Here is a 15,750-nt window from a genome sequence, read left to right as displayed (position 1 = left end):
CCAGTCCCCTGGCCCCCAGTGCTGGCTCCACCGCTCATCTGGCTGATTCTTTGTGCCTCACTTTCCTCATCTGGAAAATGGGAGTGATAAATAGTACCTCCCGGGCGTGGTTATCAAGTACACTAAACCAATTAGAACAGAGCCTGGCACAAACGTGGTAAAACACTCAACAGGCTGTACTGATTATTACTATTGCTACTTATCTTTTCTTTACTGCTCTAACTTATGACACCCAAGTGTCTCAAAACCTAAAAAGCACAGCTGGTTTATTAGCCTAATTGAAGCCGCAGGTAATTTCACTCAAATTCTATTTCAGTTGGTTGCAACGGCACATTCCAATGGCTCTTCCTGGCGTGGGCAGAGCTGAAATGCTACTCTGTAATGTGGTCTGCAGGGTCATGCTGCTACCCGGTCATCTGTTACATAAGGCAGCACAGACATTCTTTTATAGGAATAAGCACATCTGAGCACATTCCAACAACTGTGTGCTTCTGCTTTTTGTGTCGGGAGGTGAGAGGGTTCACAGGGGAGAGAGGACACTCTGAGTCAGGATGCACAGCGTGGGGCAGGTCACCAGGACTGTGCACACCGCAAAGCGTGAGGTCAGCGACAGCATGTGAGACAGACGTGCAGACTGGCACGAGGAGGGCATGGCTCTGCCCACGAGCCACCCTCAGAACCACCTCTCCCTCCAGCCCACTTTAAAGTGGCTGCAGTGACCGGCAGAGGTGGTCTCCGCCCCACCCTTCCCCTTGTCTGCAGGCTCCTCAGCAGACCTGTTAATGAGGGGGGAAGTGTTCCAGGGCACCCAGCAGGCGAAGAAATGGGAGTGAGGGTTTACAGAAGGAGTTCTTCAAACCTCTCAACGCTCTATGTCCAGGTTTACACAGCAAGGGCATGGTAATTTTCAGCATATTTTCCTTAAGACATAGCTTGTAATTTCACAGATGCTTAACACTGATGCTTCAAAACTTGAGAGGGCCAGGGAAGAGGCCATTGCTTTAAGAATCTGATAAAAACTACAGACTTTCTCTTTGACCCTTAGAACACGGTTCACGCACACATACACTGGCATTGCCCACAAAGGCATCACCAGTCTCCTATGGGCCGAGCGTGGAGCCCCGTGAGTGCAAGGGCCTGGCTATGAATTTCTTTCCAACTGCATTTTGTCCAGATTTGCAAAGGGCAAAAAAGACAATATTATGGCTTTAAGTCTGTTTAGCACAAAGCTTCAGTGCCAAGTACTTCAAGATCTACAAATACTTAAATGCAGAGAGTCTAGAAATCCTGAGAAAACCCCCTGAGAAGTCAAATACTTCAATCTTGTTTTCGATATGAGAATTGATAGCACGCTTATTTGGTAACGCGCCTACTTCATCAAGGGGCAGAAGTCTACAGGGCAAGGAGGCTGTGGCTGTAACTCTCCTGGTGGCCGGGCGCCACAGTCCTGGGGGTGCAGGTTAGGGTCGCCACGGGGCAGGGGTGGAAGGAGGCCGGCTGTACCCGCTGCTCAAGGAAGAAAGGTCAAGCATCTCTGACGCCTAGCCAGCAGGCCAGGGAGATGCTGCTCAGAAGGGCCAGAAGACTAGAGCTGGATTTTTTAGAAATTAAAGTGTTGTCAAATTTATCCTTTCTTAGAGCGTCGAAAGAACATGCAGACTCCACTGGACCTACAAACAATGAGGGAGAGGAAAGAGTGTGTGGAGGCAGACAGCCTCGTGGAAAACAACTGTACGCTCATTCAAATGGGACTGAGTTAGGAGAGCAAGCGAGTCTCCTGGGGGAGCGGGCAGGAGGGAAGGATTAGAAATGTAGAAGAAGTGCTCCCGTGGACCGGTGTGGGGTCTGCTGCCGTATCGTCCACACACATCCTCCCAGAACGGCAGCTGTCTGGGGCTTCTGGACAAACACTGGCCCCGGGGACAAATGCCAAGCCGTGCTCGTCCAGTCACAGACCCCACAGAGCACGAGTGCACTGCAGCGTTCTTCACATTCTTCCATGTGCGAACAAGATTCACGGACCATTTCCCCATCACAGACACAGTATGGCAGCTCTCTGCACTGGACAGTCATTATGAAGAACACAGGGAAACAGCTCCACTTACATGGTTAATGAAGAGACTCTTGCGTTTTTCTCTCACTGTGAAAACAAAAGATGCAACAGAAATGTTACTCGCCTGCGTGCCAACCCCTTGCAGGCTGTTGAGGACGGGCCTCTGCGTCAAGGTCCCACCCTTCCACCAACCAACGTGCCCAGATGCTCAACTTACTACATAAGAAATGCAACCTGCACAAATGCAGATCTGACCTCGGCTAGCTAACAGAGCAAAACCTAAACCCACTGACAACATGGCACCCAACAAAATCACTGCAGCCATAGTTAACTGAGGGGTAACGGCTTTCTAAGAACTAAATAAAGTAGTAACTAGTAAATCTCATAAAAGTTGCATGCATCCACTAATTTAAGATGATCAACAGATAACAGGACTATTTATTTCTAACCCAACCAGACCCATAAACGTCCATACTATTTGGGTGAAATATGATAACAACAATACCCGTAACAGCATTAAAATACAGGACAGTGTAGGTCGGAAGCATTATTGGTCATGGAATCCAATTCATCTCCGTGCTGGTGCTGGGGAGGAAAACCGGCTTCTGCGGAGGCCGCCCAGAGCATCCTGCTGCCTCAGGGAGGCTGATCAAACTCACAACAAAAACACCGCCCCTTCTGAAAGGCTGTTCTCACGCTGCTGTCTGCGAGGTGTGGTCTGCACCCAGGCCTTCCGTACCCCAGATCCCAGTGTTTCTCAAAATGGGGGCCCCTCAGCCCCAAAGAGGTAGAAGGGGGACAGGGAACCCAGAGGAGCTTTTTGACAACGTAGTAACATTGAGTTTTGCGTTTTCTTTCCTGAAGACTTACTTTTAAGAATATATACTAATCAATCAACACAGGTAATGAGCAGGTCACTGGAGAGGACAGAGATATATTTAAATCAAAAGAGAAGCTAGGAACACTAGTTGAGAGGAAAAGGGCAGGTGGGGCTCTTTCATTCAACATGGATTTGAGTTCCTCGCCTGTGCCTGGCAAGGAGATGAGGCCCACTGCTGCTCTAGACGGGGCATGAATGCTGGTGCTTCCCCACGCTCCCGAGCGCTTCGGGTTAGACCAGGCGCCTCCAAATGACAAGAGCAGTGGGTACAAGTGACAGTCATTCACATGGCTGGTAAAGCCTTTCAGGTGTACTTCCCAGAAACTCGAAAGTGAGGAGCTCCTACAACCAGGTGAGAAACTCTTTGGCAGATAAGTGGACTCCAATTCCTTACTGTCAACAGAACTGAAGACTGAACTGCAGCTATTAGGAATCATTTGGGACGATAAATGCCTTGGAGTTTTTTGACATATAAACCAAGTAGAGTAGAAAGAACTTTGTGATTAACAAAACTCCTTCCATCCCCATCTACTGATGTGTATAAACAAAGCTCTTCAGCACTTACACATCCATAAAAGCAAGAAGATCTGATGACTAGCACCTCGTTCCAGCTACACGTAATAGTCATCCACAGAAACATCTCAGTAAGAAACGTTTTTCCAAAAATTATTGCACTTTTCTGTTTAATAGTTATTCATTAACATTTTAATGCTTGTATGGTTTTGATCAACTGGGAACTAACAATAATGATACCGCAATCCAGAATTTATTTATAACACTTAGAGACTTATAATTATGAGAAATAAAAATTAAATTCCAGTGAGATCCATATTTTCATAGAAGTATGATAGTGTGACAAGTGAGTTTCAGAAATCAAATATATTACATTAGGATAAAATTCTATGAAGAAAATGGCATGGAAATACAAGTTCAAGATGAAAGGAATGATATGAAATTTCCACCTGCTAAAGAAGAGCGTGTTCGTACATTTTTAAATGACTGCTGACGGTGGATCATCAAATCACCATGGTATTAAGATTTTATGTGAAACGTTTTTTAAAAGGGGGACAGTTTTATTTTAAAATACCAATGTTTACATCAGAAATTACATCCTTTGATAGCATGAGAAATTGGTATGGTCAACATAAAAATGTTTAAGGGAGTTCATAGTTTTTAAAAGTTATTTTCCATGGTTTACAGCATGAAAATCAGCAGCATAAGAGCTTTGGGCTCCTATGGATTCTTCAATATCTCACTGCAAAAGCATCCCCTGTGGAACCTGGGAAGCTGTGGGGAGACACCCAGAGTGACTGACGGGGAACTAGAGAGACAGGCACCTAAACAGGGCACCCAGGACCATGATAAAGAGAACTGGGACCCTCACAGGCACAGGGTTTGGCTGCCTGCGAATGTCTGACTAAAGGAGAACTAAAAGGCTGGTCCCCTCATCATGCAGAAGTTCAACACTGCCAGGAACAAAAGCAGGACTCCAAACAAAGGAAGGCCACAAAACGTTTTCTCAATGTCAGTGTTTCTGAATGACTGTGCAAAGAAAACCAGAGCTCATATTTTAATTTCTGAATTTTAGTCTTTCTACTTTGGCTTCAAGTCATTCAAGGGACAAGTTGTTTTTATTCCTTTAAATATTTCAAGGAACTCCTGAAAAACACACAGATCACACATTCACACACACACACACACACACACACACACACAGATAGGTTTTCATTTTTGTCCAACTTCTTTCTTAAAGCAAAGAACTTTTCTAAAAACCAAACTAATTAAAATAAAAAAAGATATAGTTTGACTGTTTTCTCCTAATTCTTAAGAGTAGGCTCTCATGTCTTTGAAAACAGCAAATTAAAATGGAATAGAAAAGGAAAAGACACAATCAACTGCAATTCTCCCCCACAAGCAGAAATGAGAGCACGAAAAGGCCAGGCTGAGCAGACTAATCTCTCACAGACACCTCCTCGCCCACTACAAGGGGCCCTTGGTCCCTTCTTTGTTGAGTGGTTCTCATACAAAGAAAGTCCACACTGACATCTCACATGTGTGAGGAAATGACCAAGAGAGCAGTCCATTGGGCTTGGGACAGGACGTCCCTAACTTCAGCCAGCTGGGGAGGTCTGATCAGGCACGCCTTCCGTGGTCACAGTCAGCCCAGCCTAAATCTCTTTGCTACTCAGAGGGAAAAGGAACTTAACAACCAGGAAGCTCCGAATGACTTAATGCAGGCACATCTAAAGCAGAATCACGGAACTGCTGGCGGCAGGGAGCGCGGCAGGCAGAGCCTTGGCTGCCAGGCTGAGTGCTGGGGAGGGAAGGAGGACGAGGGTCTGCAGAGCAGAGAGTTGTGAAGGCCGTGGTCCGGGCGGGGCTGCCCCAGCATAACTGCCATGGCCCCATCCATGGTCTCCCACCCGCAAGCCTATCCTGAACTGCAAAGGAGCACATCGACCTCAAGAAGAGATCACCAGATTCAAATGAAAATGTGTGCTTATAAGCTCACATTACAACACTTCTTCCAAGGTTGGGGTCAGAGGGGCACAACTGGAGCACGTGGAACCCACAGGTTTTAACTGCTCTAGTACTCCTGGAAGTGGAGGGAGTGTTGCAATGGCAATGGAAGTTTACCCAAGTGAAGACAGATCACAATCAAATCAAGAACGTCTCCTGGCTTTGTCTTTTCCTCCTTTCAACCACCTAGGGTGAACACATCCTCTGTATCAGGCAGAGCAAGGCAAAGGGATACTGAGATCCAATATCACACGTTCCGTTCCCTCCAGGAGCTCGTTGGGGATACACGTGAGGAAATAGTTTTAAATACCACAATATGGTTCAGATATGAAGAAACTGTTCACAGGCTACCCTCAGGACCACTTAATCTAGCCTGAGGGGTCAAGAACACCTTCACGGAGGAAGTGATAGCAGAAATGAGCCTTGAAGACTGAAGAGATGAGCTGTGTGGAAGACAGAAGGGAAAACCCAGCTAAACGCAAAGGAGCAGGAGGCGAGTGGCGCCCTGGGGGTACCGCAAGTGATCCAGCGTGGCGGACACAGTGCAAAAGGAGACAGGCTGGAAACGAAGGCGGAGGACGGACCTCCAACGGCCTGTATATCACGCTAAGCCGTTTGGAGTTTAACAGCAAGGCAACTGGGGAACCACAAAAATGTTTTAGCAAGGAAGTGACATAATCAGATCTGATTTACAGAAAGTCTCTTCACCTAGCAGCAGCGTAGACACAGGACTAGGAAGGGAAAAGGTCAAATGCCAGGCCAGAGGCTGTGGCAGGAATCTAAGTGAGAAATTATGAGTCTGGACTGAGGTGGCAGCAACAGGCATGGCAAAGAGTAGTCAGATTAAGGAGACACTGAAGAGGTAAAAACTGATACACTTTCGATTAACCTGGATGCAATGGTGGCTGATAAATGTTTAACAGATGCCTTTTAAATAAAAGAAGAAGAATGCCCTGACTTGTAGCATTTGCCAATGTCCACGCTGTAAACACTGCCATCATGGCTGTTTCGAACTCCTGGCCTGCTGTCACTGATCCCGGAGCTGGAAGAAACGAGCATGGTCGGCTCCAGCACCACAGCCAGCAGGCAAGCACCAGAAGAGGGAAGAGCCTTCTCTGGCCTGGGGAGAGGGAAAGGCAGGAGGTGAACCCCAGTTACTAAGTTCTGTTTGGGACACACTGAGTTAGAGGAACCAACAGCCTTCAGTGTAAAGATGTCCAGCAACCAGCTGGACAGACGGATTTTGAATACTGCAGAGCAAAATCTGGCTGGACATTCTAGTTGACATGGAAGCCGCAAGGAACTGTACGCAGGCCAAAAAGATAAGAGGGTAAAAGCACATAACCCTAGAAAACACTAACATCAGAGGGATAAATGGAGAAGCTGATTAAGATGTCTGAGAAGCACCTTAAAGAAACAGGGGGTTTCTCAGGACCCATTTCCAAATAGCCAATTCTCTGTGATCAACTCACCAAAGAATGAACTCTTTAAACTTACCAAATTTACCTACTTTAAAAAACCTATTTCTTTTCATCATCTATAAAGCAAGTGTTCATTAGTTGGACTTGTCTTCAGCAATCTGGCCTGTGTGAGCAAATGCCACACGAGAGCGGGAGCCACTGGAGGCCGTGTCCTTGGCAGCCTCGGCGGTCACACCACAGAACGGGGGGGGGGGGAGGGAGGAGGAGACCAGTGGGAGAGCAAAGGGAAAGAGAAGGAGAAGGCGGCACCAGAGCTTTCAGTCAGCAGGCGGGAGACGGTGTCAGTTATTTTTCCTTTTCTTGTTTTTAACCTGTGAGACTCAAGTAGGTTTACACTGAAAGGAAAGAGCCAGCATTTGAGAAACTGAAGCAAAAAACAGAAGGATCAGAGTCACTGATACCCTGATGATCCAGACAGGAGAGGAAGGGGCCGAGAGGTGGAGCAGAGGTGGAGGGGCAGCTACAAGTCCCTGACTCACACCTGGAGATGCTGTTAGGTCGGAGAATCCTGCCGTCCCTCTCCCCGTGGCAACCAAGATATGTGTCATCTAATATCTAATGCCATTCCACACAAATCTAGGTAGAAAAGTTTCTGACTGATGTTGGTCTGTACCCTAAATTCACAGGAAGCAAGAACCAAATCTGAAAGTATGCCAGTCATGTAACTTGTTTTCACAGCACTTACATTCAGCGCAAAAAATTGCTTCTGATTCCCATTTTTCATTGTCCCAAACCCTCACCCCATCGCCACTTTCCTGCTTACCCCTCCCAATGGGCTCCCACTTCACCAGGTGAAGAAAAAATGTCTTGTTTTGTTTTTACCCAGTACGTTCTAAACTTATTTCACAAGTATTTGATACCTACGACGATTTATTCTCACTCTTGGAAACACTGTTTTTTAATAAATGCACCAAATTCTCTCAAATCAAGTCAGTGGCCTGCTTAATTAAAGAGTGCCAATATTATATCAGCATTATACTGCATCAAAGTTGTCACCTAACCATAACTGAGGAGTTATCAGTTTTTATAAATGAACTTACTGTCGTAAATATGTTTATTTTTTAGTCAGTTTAGGACCCTGTCAAAATTAGAGCTTAGCAATTTGCCAAAAGAGTCAGGGCTAGAATCACTAGGGCTCCAGCACTGTAATATAACATCTTCATCACTATATCATCATTTAACAAATTCCTCCTGCTATTCTTTTTTTATTTATTTATTTATTTTTGGCTGCGTTGGGTCTTCATTGCTGTGCAAAGGCTTTCTCTAGTTGTGGTGCTCAGGCTTCTCCTTGTGGTGGCTTCTCTTGTTGTGGAGCACGGGCTCTAGGCGCACAGGCTCAGTAGTTGTGGCGCATGGGCTTAGTTGCTCCATGGCATGTGGGATCTTCCCGGACCAGGGATCGAACCCGTGTCCCCTGCACTGGCAGGCGGATTCTTAACCACTGCACCACCAGGGAAGTCCCCTTACGCTACTCTTTTCTACAGGAAACCAACTGAGAGACTGTGTTCACCATACTGTGTGTTTTATCTCTCCTTTACAGTGAGATTAGCCAAGGGCTGAAAAGAGTGGAAAATCCCCCAGGAGAAATTCCATGCCACAGAACAAATTGGTTAGCAGGAGTCTGACAGAAAGAAAACATCTACCCCTAGTGTACAGGTTCAATTTGGCTCTCAAATGACACAACAGAGACAATGGCACTTTAATTTAGGGTTATATTATGCCTTCTTTTACATACTAATACTTCTGATCTTTAGAGAATTTACGCAAAAATCAACTTTTAAAGGAAAATTTCTGACTCTCGGGGTAGAAACTACTTAGAACTAATCCAGCTGATTGGCAAAATGAGGACAGTTGCTTCAAATAGTAAATTCTAAAAACATAACTATAAAATAAAGAAACCCCAAGGGAACCACCACCAAACAATATCCTTAGGCGTCACTAAAGGGAATTCTATTTTTATCCTGAGAATCACATCTAGTGGGAAATCAAGACAGGCTAGTTACCAACATAAGCCGTCTTTAAAAAAAAAAAAGAAAGAAGCATAAATATATCAGTAACCTACCGTCCGTCTGAGATTTACTGAGGAATATTGTGCTGGCCCGAGGATGGTCTGAAGGATTGAATTCCATGTTGAAATCTTTAAAGAAAGAAAAAGAAAATATATGAATATCCATCTGATAACTAAAGGGAGTCAAGATTTTCAATCTTAAATTACTAATACATTCAAGGATTCTGGAAAAAACCAACAGTTACTGTGCTAACAAATTCTTCTAGGTTCAACTGAGAACACTGCTATTTAGAAACTTGAGAAAGTCATACATAAAAATTAGACACTTGGCTGGAGATCTATTAGCCGAAAACTCCATTTTCTTTTTAAAAGTCTGCTCTGCACCCAGGATACTACAGAATAGCAGGACAAAGTCCTAACACGTAATTAAGGAGAGTTATGTGCTACAACTGACTCCTCTAAACCCACAGTTAAGCGAGTGATATTTCCTTGTTAAAGTGACTAAAACAGGATACCTAAGCCAAATCGGCATCTACACACTCTGCTCAATTAAGACTGTCCTTTTCTGAAAACTTAATCCTTTAGAGCAAAAGCTCAAGTTGGCCATCTGTGGGCATATAATCTGGGCCATGGATGTAAGTTTTGTTTGACCCATTCATTTTCTTTTCTTTGTAAAAAATTTGAGCCAATAGATAATGATTTTTACATTTCAAACACATACCACAAAGGAAAAAAGAAGGTCTGTGTTTCCAGCTTCTCTTGAGAACTCAGATCACTGGCAACACCGGGCCCCACCACAGCGGTCACAACCGGCAGGACCGGAGACCCCAGCGCCCCCAAGCGCCCAGTCCTCACCCTCTGCCTCACTTCGTACCCCTTCTTCCCCCACCGGCATGTGGCTCTGTAACCCTGCCTTAGAACAGTCTCCAAGGGCTACAGGCTTGTCAGTCCAGTATGAACAATTAGAATCCGATCACAGAAGAGTTCTTCCAATTAAAAAAAAAAAAAAGATTCCACAGGGAAAGAATGGTTAAGCAAAACAAAAGAATAAAGTTAGAGGAGGGAAGAGAGAAGATCAAAAATAACGGAGGGACTTCCCTGGTGGCGCAGTGGTTAAGAATCCGCCTGCCAATGCAGGGGACACGGGTTCGCGCCCTGGTCCAGAAAGATCCCACAAGCTGCGGAGCAACTAAGCCCGTGCACCACAACTACTGAGCCTGCACTCTAGAGCCCACGAGCCACAACTACTGAGCCCGCATGCCGCAACTACTGAAGCCTGTGCACCTAGAGCCCGTGCTCTGCAACAAGAGAAGCCACTGCAATGAGAAGCCCGCGCACTGCAACGAAGAGTAGCCCCTGCTCTCCGCAACTGGAGAAATGCCCACGCGCAGTAACCAAGACCTAACACAGCCAAAAATAAAATAAATAAATAAATAAATTTATTTTTTTTTAAAAACGGAAAGTCGGAATGGTCTTCAAATCAGCTTCCAACATCAGAATGAAAACTATTTTGAGTTTCATTATTTCAGTAAATTTGCAAAGAAATCTAATCAACACCAATAAAACCAGATGGTATCTATCCTTAGTTTAATAGGTAACCCAGTCAAAGATAAGAGGAAAGAAAAAACAAGGACGACCACATGTATCCTGGAGGCAACACCTGTCACAGAGACCCCTCGGCAGACCTCTGAGGTGAGGCCTCTTCCTACATCAGCCGATGGCCTGCTGCACTGCAGCTGCTCACCTCCCGCTGGGGGCTTGAGGAAAGCAACACCTGAATCGCAGACGCTATTTTAATTATCTGGTCCTTCTTCTGTAACAAGTATTAAAGTTATATATAGTGGTTTCACAGCTGAAGGCATTAATGGATTTTGATGGAAGGAGAAAGATAGAGGAAATACTCAATTTTTCAAACTTGCTTCCATTTGTACTAGATAAAGTTAGGCCAGAAATTTCTGGTAAAAATGAATCTTTGTGAGGAGCCTGACCAGAACGCTCACTCATGTCCCGGGTGGTTTCTTCCTGCATGGGTGACAGGCCAGCTATCATTTCTACCCATTCAGTGATACAGAGCAAGTCAGGAAGAGTTCAGAGGAGTCTTCAAGCTCTGGGCTTGACGTGATGTCACAGATGAGGCGAGTGAGGCCAAGAGAGCTAAGTGTCGAGTGGGGTGATAACAGAACGTGGGTTGGAAACTGTGGTCTCCGGTGGCAAGTCCAGAGTTTCCCCACCGTCCCTGTTAGGCCAGACCTTGCTCAGATCCCCAGTGCCCCAAAAGGACTGGAGCCTGAAACAGGAGGGAGGTAGAGGCTGATGCGGAGGGAAATCCAGAAGCCCCTAAAGCTGGCTTCCAAGTTCTCCCTGGAATTTAAGTTTTAGGATCTAGATCCTGGATGAGATAACCAGGAAGTTTCCACAAAGAGAAAAATCAAGGACTTGTTTCTGGACACAGGGCAATGCAATGTTGCTGAGGGAAACAGATCATCAGTTAAATTTTATGTGAAAGCACGTCCAAATGTTTACACTTGTTAGGGGGCAACACCTCATGAGCTGCCAGGACATTACTTAAAAAAGGATTTAACAGCAAGTTGGTGTGCATTTTCTCCAATCCTAAGCAGATTCATATTCCATAACTGTGGCGTGCACAGTAAACCCTACGCCCAGGTGCAAGCCAACAGGCCAAGTTCCCAAGTTCGTGCAGGCCAGGCCTGAAGGGACAGAGTGCTCAGGGCGCCCCTGCTGTGAAGGACGGCCAGCCACAGATGCCGGATTACCTAGCCTGACTTAGATATGCAAAATGGCACCAAACAAAGGTACAAGGAACTGCCAGGCATTTCCTAAGACAGGGAGCAGCCCCAGACCTTGAAGAGAAATACAGAAAGTTATTCACAGTGTATGCTTTGGCAAGGGAACTCCAACTTTGGGGGGAACAAAAATGGGAAAAGGCAGCCTTCTCACAAGCCAAGCAAAATAAACCTGCTGTGTCACTCAAACTTACATTCTGAAGTCATGACAAACCGCTACTTTAGCCATGAAGAAATAATTCCCCACAGTGCAGAGTCAGGGATCGGGCACAACAAACTAAACTGGAGCACATTCTGAGGAAGGCGGTGCTCCCCGTTGGCTCAGGGATGCTTCTGAATTGCAAGAATTAAAAAGAAGAGGAGGGCTTCCCTGGTGGCGCAGTGGTTGAGATTCTGCCTGCCAATGCAGGGGACACGGGTTCGCGCCCTGGTCTGGGAAGATCCCACATGCCGCGGAGCAACTAGGCCCGTGCACCACAACTACTGAGCCTGCGCGTCTGGAGCCTGTGCTCCGCAACAAGAGAGGCCGCGACAGTGAGAGGCCCGCGCACCGCGATGAAGAGTGGCCCCCACTCGCCACAACTAGAGAAAGCCCTCGCACAGAAACGAAGACCCAACACAGCCAAAAATAAATAAATAAATATAAAATAAATAAATTTATAAAAAAAGGAAGAAATTCACAGGCTTAAAATTAGAGATTATGGTTGACATAAACCCCCCTGCTAAAGAATGCCAAGCACTCTGCTACAGTCGGTTCTGACAGTATAGTATCTATTTTGAAGTCACCACCATGTCAAGTACTCCTCTGCTACCCAAGCCCCTCCTGGAGACTCCCAGGGCCCCAGCTCTCCCCCAGACGGGCCTTCCCAGAGCACACACAGCTCCCACCTGCCCCCATCGAGCTCCTGAAGTACCTGAGTGCTAACCCGCCCAGAAGAGGAATAACTTATAAAATCTAAATATTTACTTGGCTGGGACTTCCCTGGTGGCGCAGTGGTTGGGAATCCACCTGCCAGTGCAGGGGACGTGTGTTCGAGCCCTGGTCCGGGAAGATCCCACATGCCGCGGAGCAACTAAGCCCGTGCGCCACAACTTCTGAGACTGTGCTCTAGAGCCTGCGAGCCACAACTACTGAAGCCCGCGCGCCTAGAGCCCGTGCTCTGCAACAAGAGAAGCCCCCGCCCTCCGCAACGAAGACCCAACGTAGCCAAAAACAAACAAACAAACAAATAAATATTTACTTGGCTGGGTGCCATTTCGGTGTCGTGTGAGCAGAGGTCACTGCCCTTACTGAAGAGTGAATCCTCATCCCCGAGAAAGACCCTGAGATGAGCTGGGTGGTGACACACATAGGGGCCAACAGCCCTGTAGGAAGGTCAGCGCAGCCTACAGGATGACTTACAATTTAGTCACCACTAGTGCACAGGACCAGCTAGTGAACAATGAGGAAAGAAGATTCTGACCAAATCCTGCGAGAAAGAGAGTAGCGTGCTTAAAACAAAAGTGCTCAAACAAAGCAATGGACTCTAAGAGTCAAAAATTTTACACTGCTTTTTTTTTCCCCCTGGCAAGGCTATACAACTGAATTTGGTTAAATTGAACTCTATGCCAGGTATTGTGTTCAGTCCTGCTGAAACCAAAAGACTACTTTGGGGGTGGTAGCCATGTCTGTGTCTTCACCTTTCCGGTTCTCCACACAAACTATCTCATGGTCATAAGAATGCATTCTTCATTTTCAAAGGGCTATAGTCAATTAATGGTGAGACAAAACATGTATTTAGATGCCTTCATAATGCATCACATGTTATTTCTGTCACAGAGATGCCTTCATAATTAAACTGTGGAGGGGTAAATGAGCATTCTATTAGATACCACGAGTATCACCACTGGTCAAGGCCAGTCCAACCTGCCACACTTTTCACTCATTCAACAAACCATCACTGAGCATCTTCTGGGTACCAGGTACTGCTGAGTTCCACATCCTGAAGATACAGAATTGAACAAAACAGATCAAGTCCCTGATCTACTAGAGTATCCTTCTAAGCTGAAGGTGAGAAGTACCAGTAAAGAAAACAACAAGGATGGAAGACCATCAAGAATACTCTACAAATTCTAAAACCCACATCTGGAAAGCTGAAAGCTGAAAGCTGACAATCCTGGAGTTCTAGGAATCATTCATTCCCCAAAGAGAAGCTCAAATGGTGGAGTAAAAGTAACACATTTTATAATATGGAAGATCTAGATGTGAATTCATCTCTGCTAGCTCTATGGCCTCAGGCAAACTGCCATCCTATTCCAGGTTTCATTCCCTCAGCTATAAAGCAGGCGAGTAACACCTTATCTGGAGGAGTGCTGTGAAAATAGCAGCTATGCAACAAAAAGCAATAAGTAGGACTCGCGCCACAAAATAGGAGCCCCATAAACAATGCTATTAAAATTTTAGGGTACTGAAAAACAGTGTGCCCCAGCATCTGGCTCAGTGCTGAAGACACACGTCAAACCTGGAGACATTTAAGATGTGTTAAACCTCCGTCATCCAATCTCTGCTCCCTAAGGAGTCCTGACATTCACAACTTCGGCATTCCCTGCTGGTGACAGAGGTCCTCCTACCTCTTACAATGACAAGATGATCCATCATGACAAGATAAACCAGCCTCTGAGGTGGGGGTACTGAAGCGAGAAAAGGCAGTTTTAGGAAATGTGACAGAATTCCTAGGGTTGACTTCAACCTAATGCTTAGGAAGCAGTTTGGAACCACTACTTCTTTATGCTGATGATACTTACTAAGACACATGTCAAATTAAAATACTCACAGAACATTCTAAGAGTCTACTGCCAGACTATCAGGTGATAACAGAAATACTCAGTCACACTGCTTTCAGTCCACGTTTCAGCTAAGTAAAAGGCATGATAGGATTCCTTTATTCGAAACTGAAAATAAATCGAACAGCTGGGAACCTAGTGTAATTTAGCAATGCAGTCAGCCCTCCATGCCTGCAGGGTCTGCACCCATGGGTTCAACCAACCTTTGGTCAAAACTATTTGGAAAAAAAAATTCCGGAAAGTTCCAAAAAGCAAAACTTGAATTTGCCACACATAGGCAACTTCTTGTATAACATTTATATTGCATATTTACAATTATTTATATAAAATTTAACATAGTATTAGGTATTATAAGTAATCTAGAGATGACAAAGTATACAGGAGGATGTGGTAGGTTATATGCAAATACTATGCCATTTTATATAAGGGACTTGAGCATCCATGGATTTTGGAACCGATTCCCAGTGAATACCAAGGGATGACTATATTCTCCCATGCCACATAATGTAGTTTTTTCTGTCCTTTCCACAGATGTCACACCATTGTTCATCTCAGCTTCTAAAACAGCACCAATGCTATAAAAGATCCGTGTGATAAAATAATGCCTAAGATAAGTGGGAGTCATAAACCATCACTGATGGTTTGGAAATTTAGAAAAAGGAAAACAGAACAGTGCAGCAAGGCCTAAACTGTGCTGGGTCTAATTTGGATAGAAGAGGAAACATAAAAGACAACCTGGGGCTTCCCTCGTGGCACAGTGGTTAAGAATCCATCTGCCAATGCAGGGGACATGGGTTCGAGCCCTGGTCCGGGAAGATCCCACATGCCGTGGAGCAACTAAACCCCTGCGCCACAACTACTGAGCCCGCGTGCCTAGAGCCTGCGCTCTGCAACAAGAGAGGCCACCGCAATGAGAAGCCCGCGTACCTCAACGAAGAGTAGCCCCTGCTCACCTCAACTAGAGAAAGCCCGCGTGCAGCAATGAAGACCCAACGCAGCCAAAAATAAAATAAATAAAATAAATAAATTTGTTAAAAAAAAAAAACAAAGACAACCTGCAAAATCAGAGACTTCCTACCTCCTATCTCCTTTCTCCGCATTGCCAGCCCCAGGTTGATCACTGTTCCAACAAATCATCCAAAAGATGGGCTGTTCACTTCAGCCTCAACGATATCAGTGAG

At 45.5% G+C, this 15,750-nt stretch overlaps 1 protein-coding gene across 1 annotated transcript in view; it reads right to left on the bottom strand.

Annotated features, from left to right (window-relative positions):
- CCNY (cyclin Y) overlaps positions 1-15,750 on the bottom strand; it is a 124,280-nt gene that overhangs the window by 23,875 nt on the left and 84,655 nt on the right. The window contains exons 2-3 of the mRNA XM_057542963.1: positions 8,997-9,071; positions 2,106-2,140 (exon numbers count right to left, since the gene is read on the bottom strand). Coding sequence (XP_057398946.1) covers positions 2,106-2,140; positions 8,997-9,071 — 110 coding nt within the window. The remainder of the gene's footprint in view (positions 1-2,105; positions 2,141-8,996; positions 9,072-15,750) is intronic.

This window comes from Balaenoptera acutorostrata, chromosome 3, assembly GCF_949987535.1.
Source record: "Balaenoptera acutorostrata chromosome 3, mBalAcu1.1, whole genome shotgun sequence".
In the NCBI taxonomy this organism is placed as follows: Eukaryota; Metazoa; Chordata; class Mammalia; order Artiodactyla; family Balaenopteridae; genus Balaenoptera; species Balaenoptera acutorostrata.
Note: the sequence above shows the minus strand (reverse complement) of the source record. Positions and strands in the feature narration are given on the sequence as shown.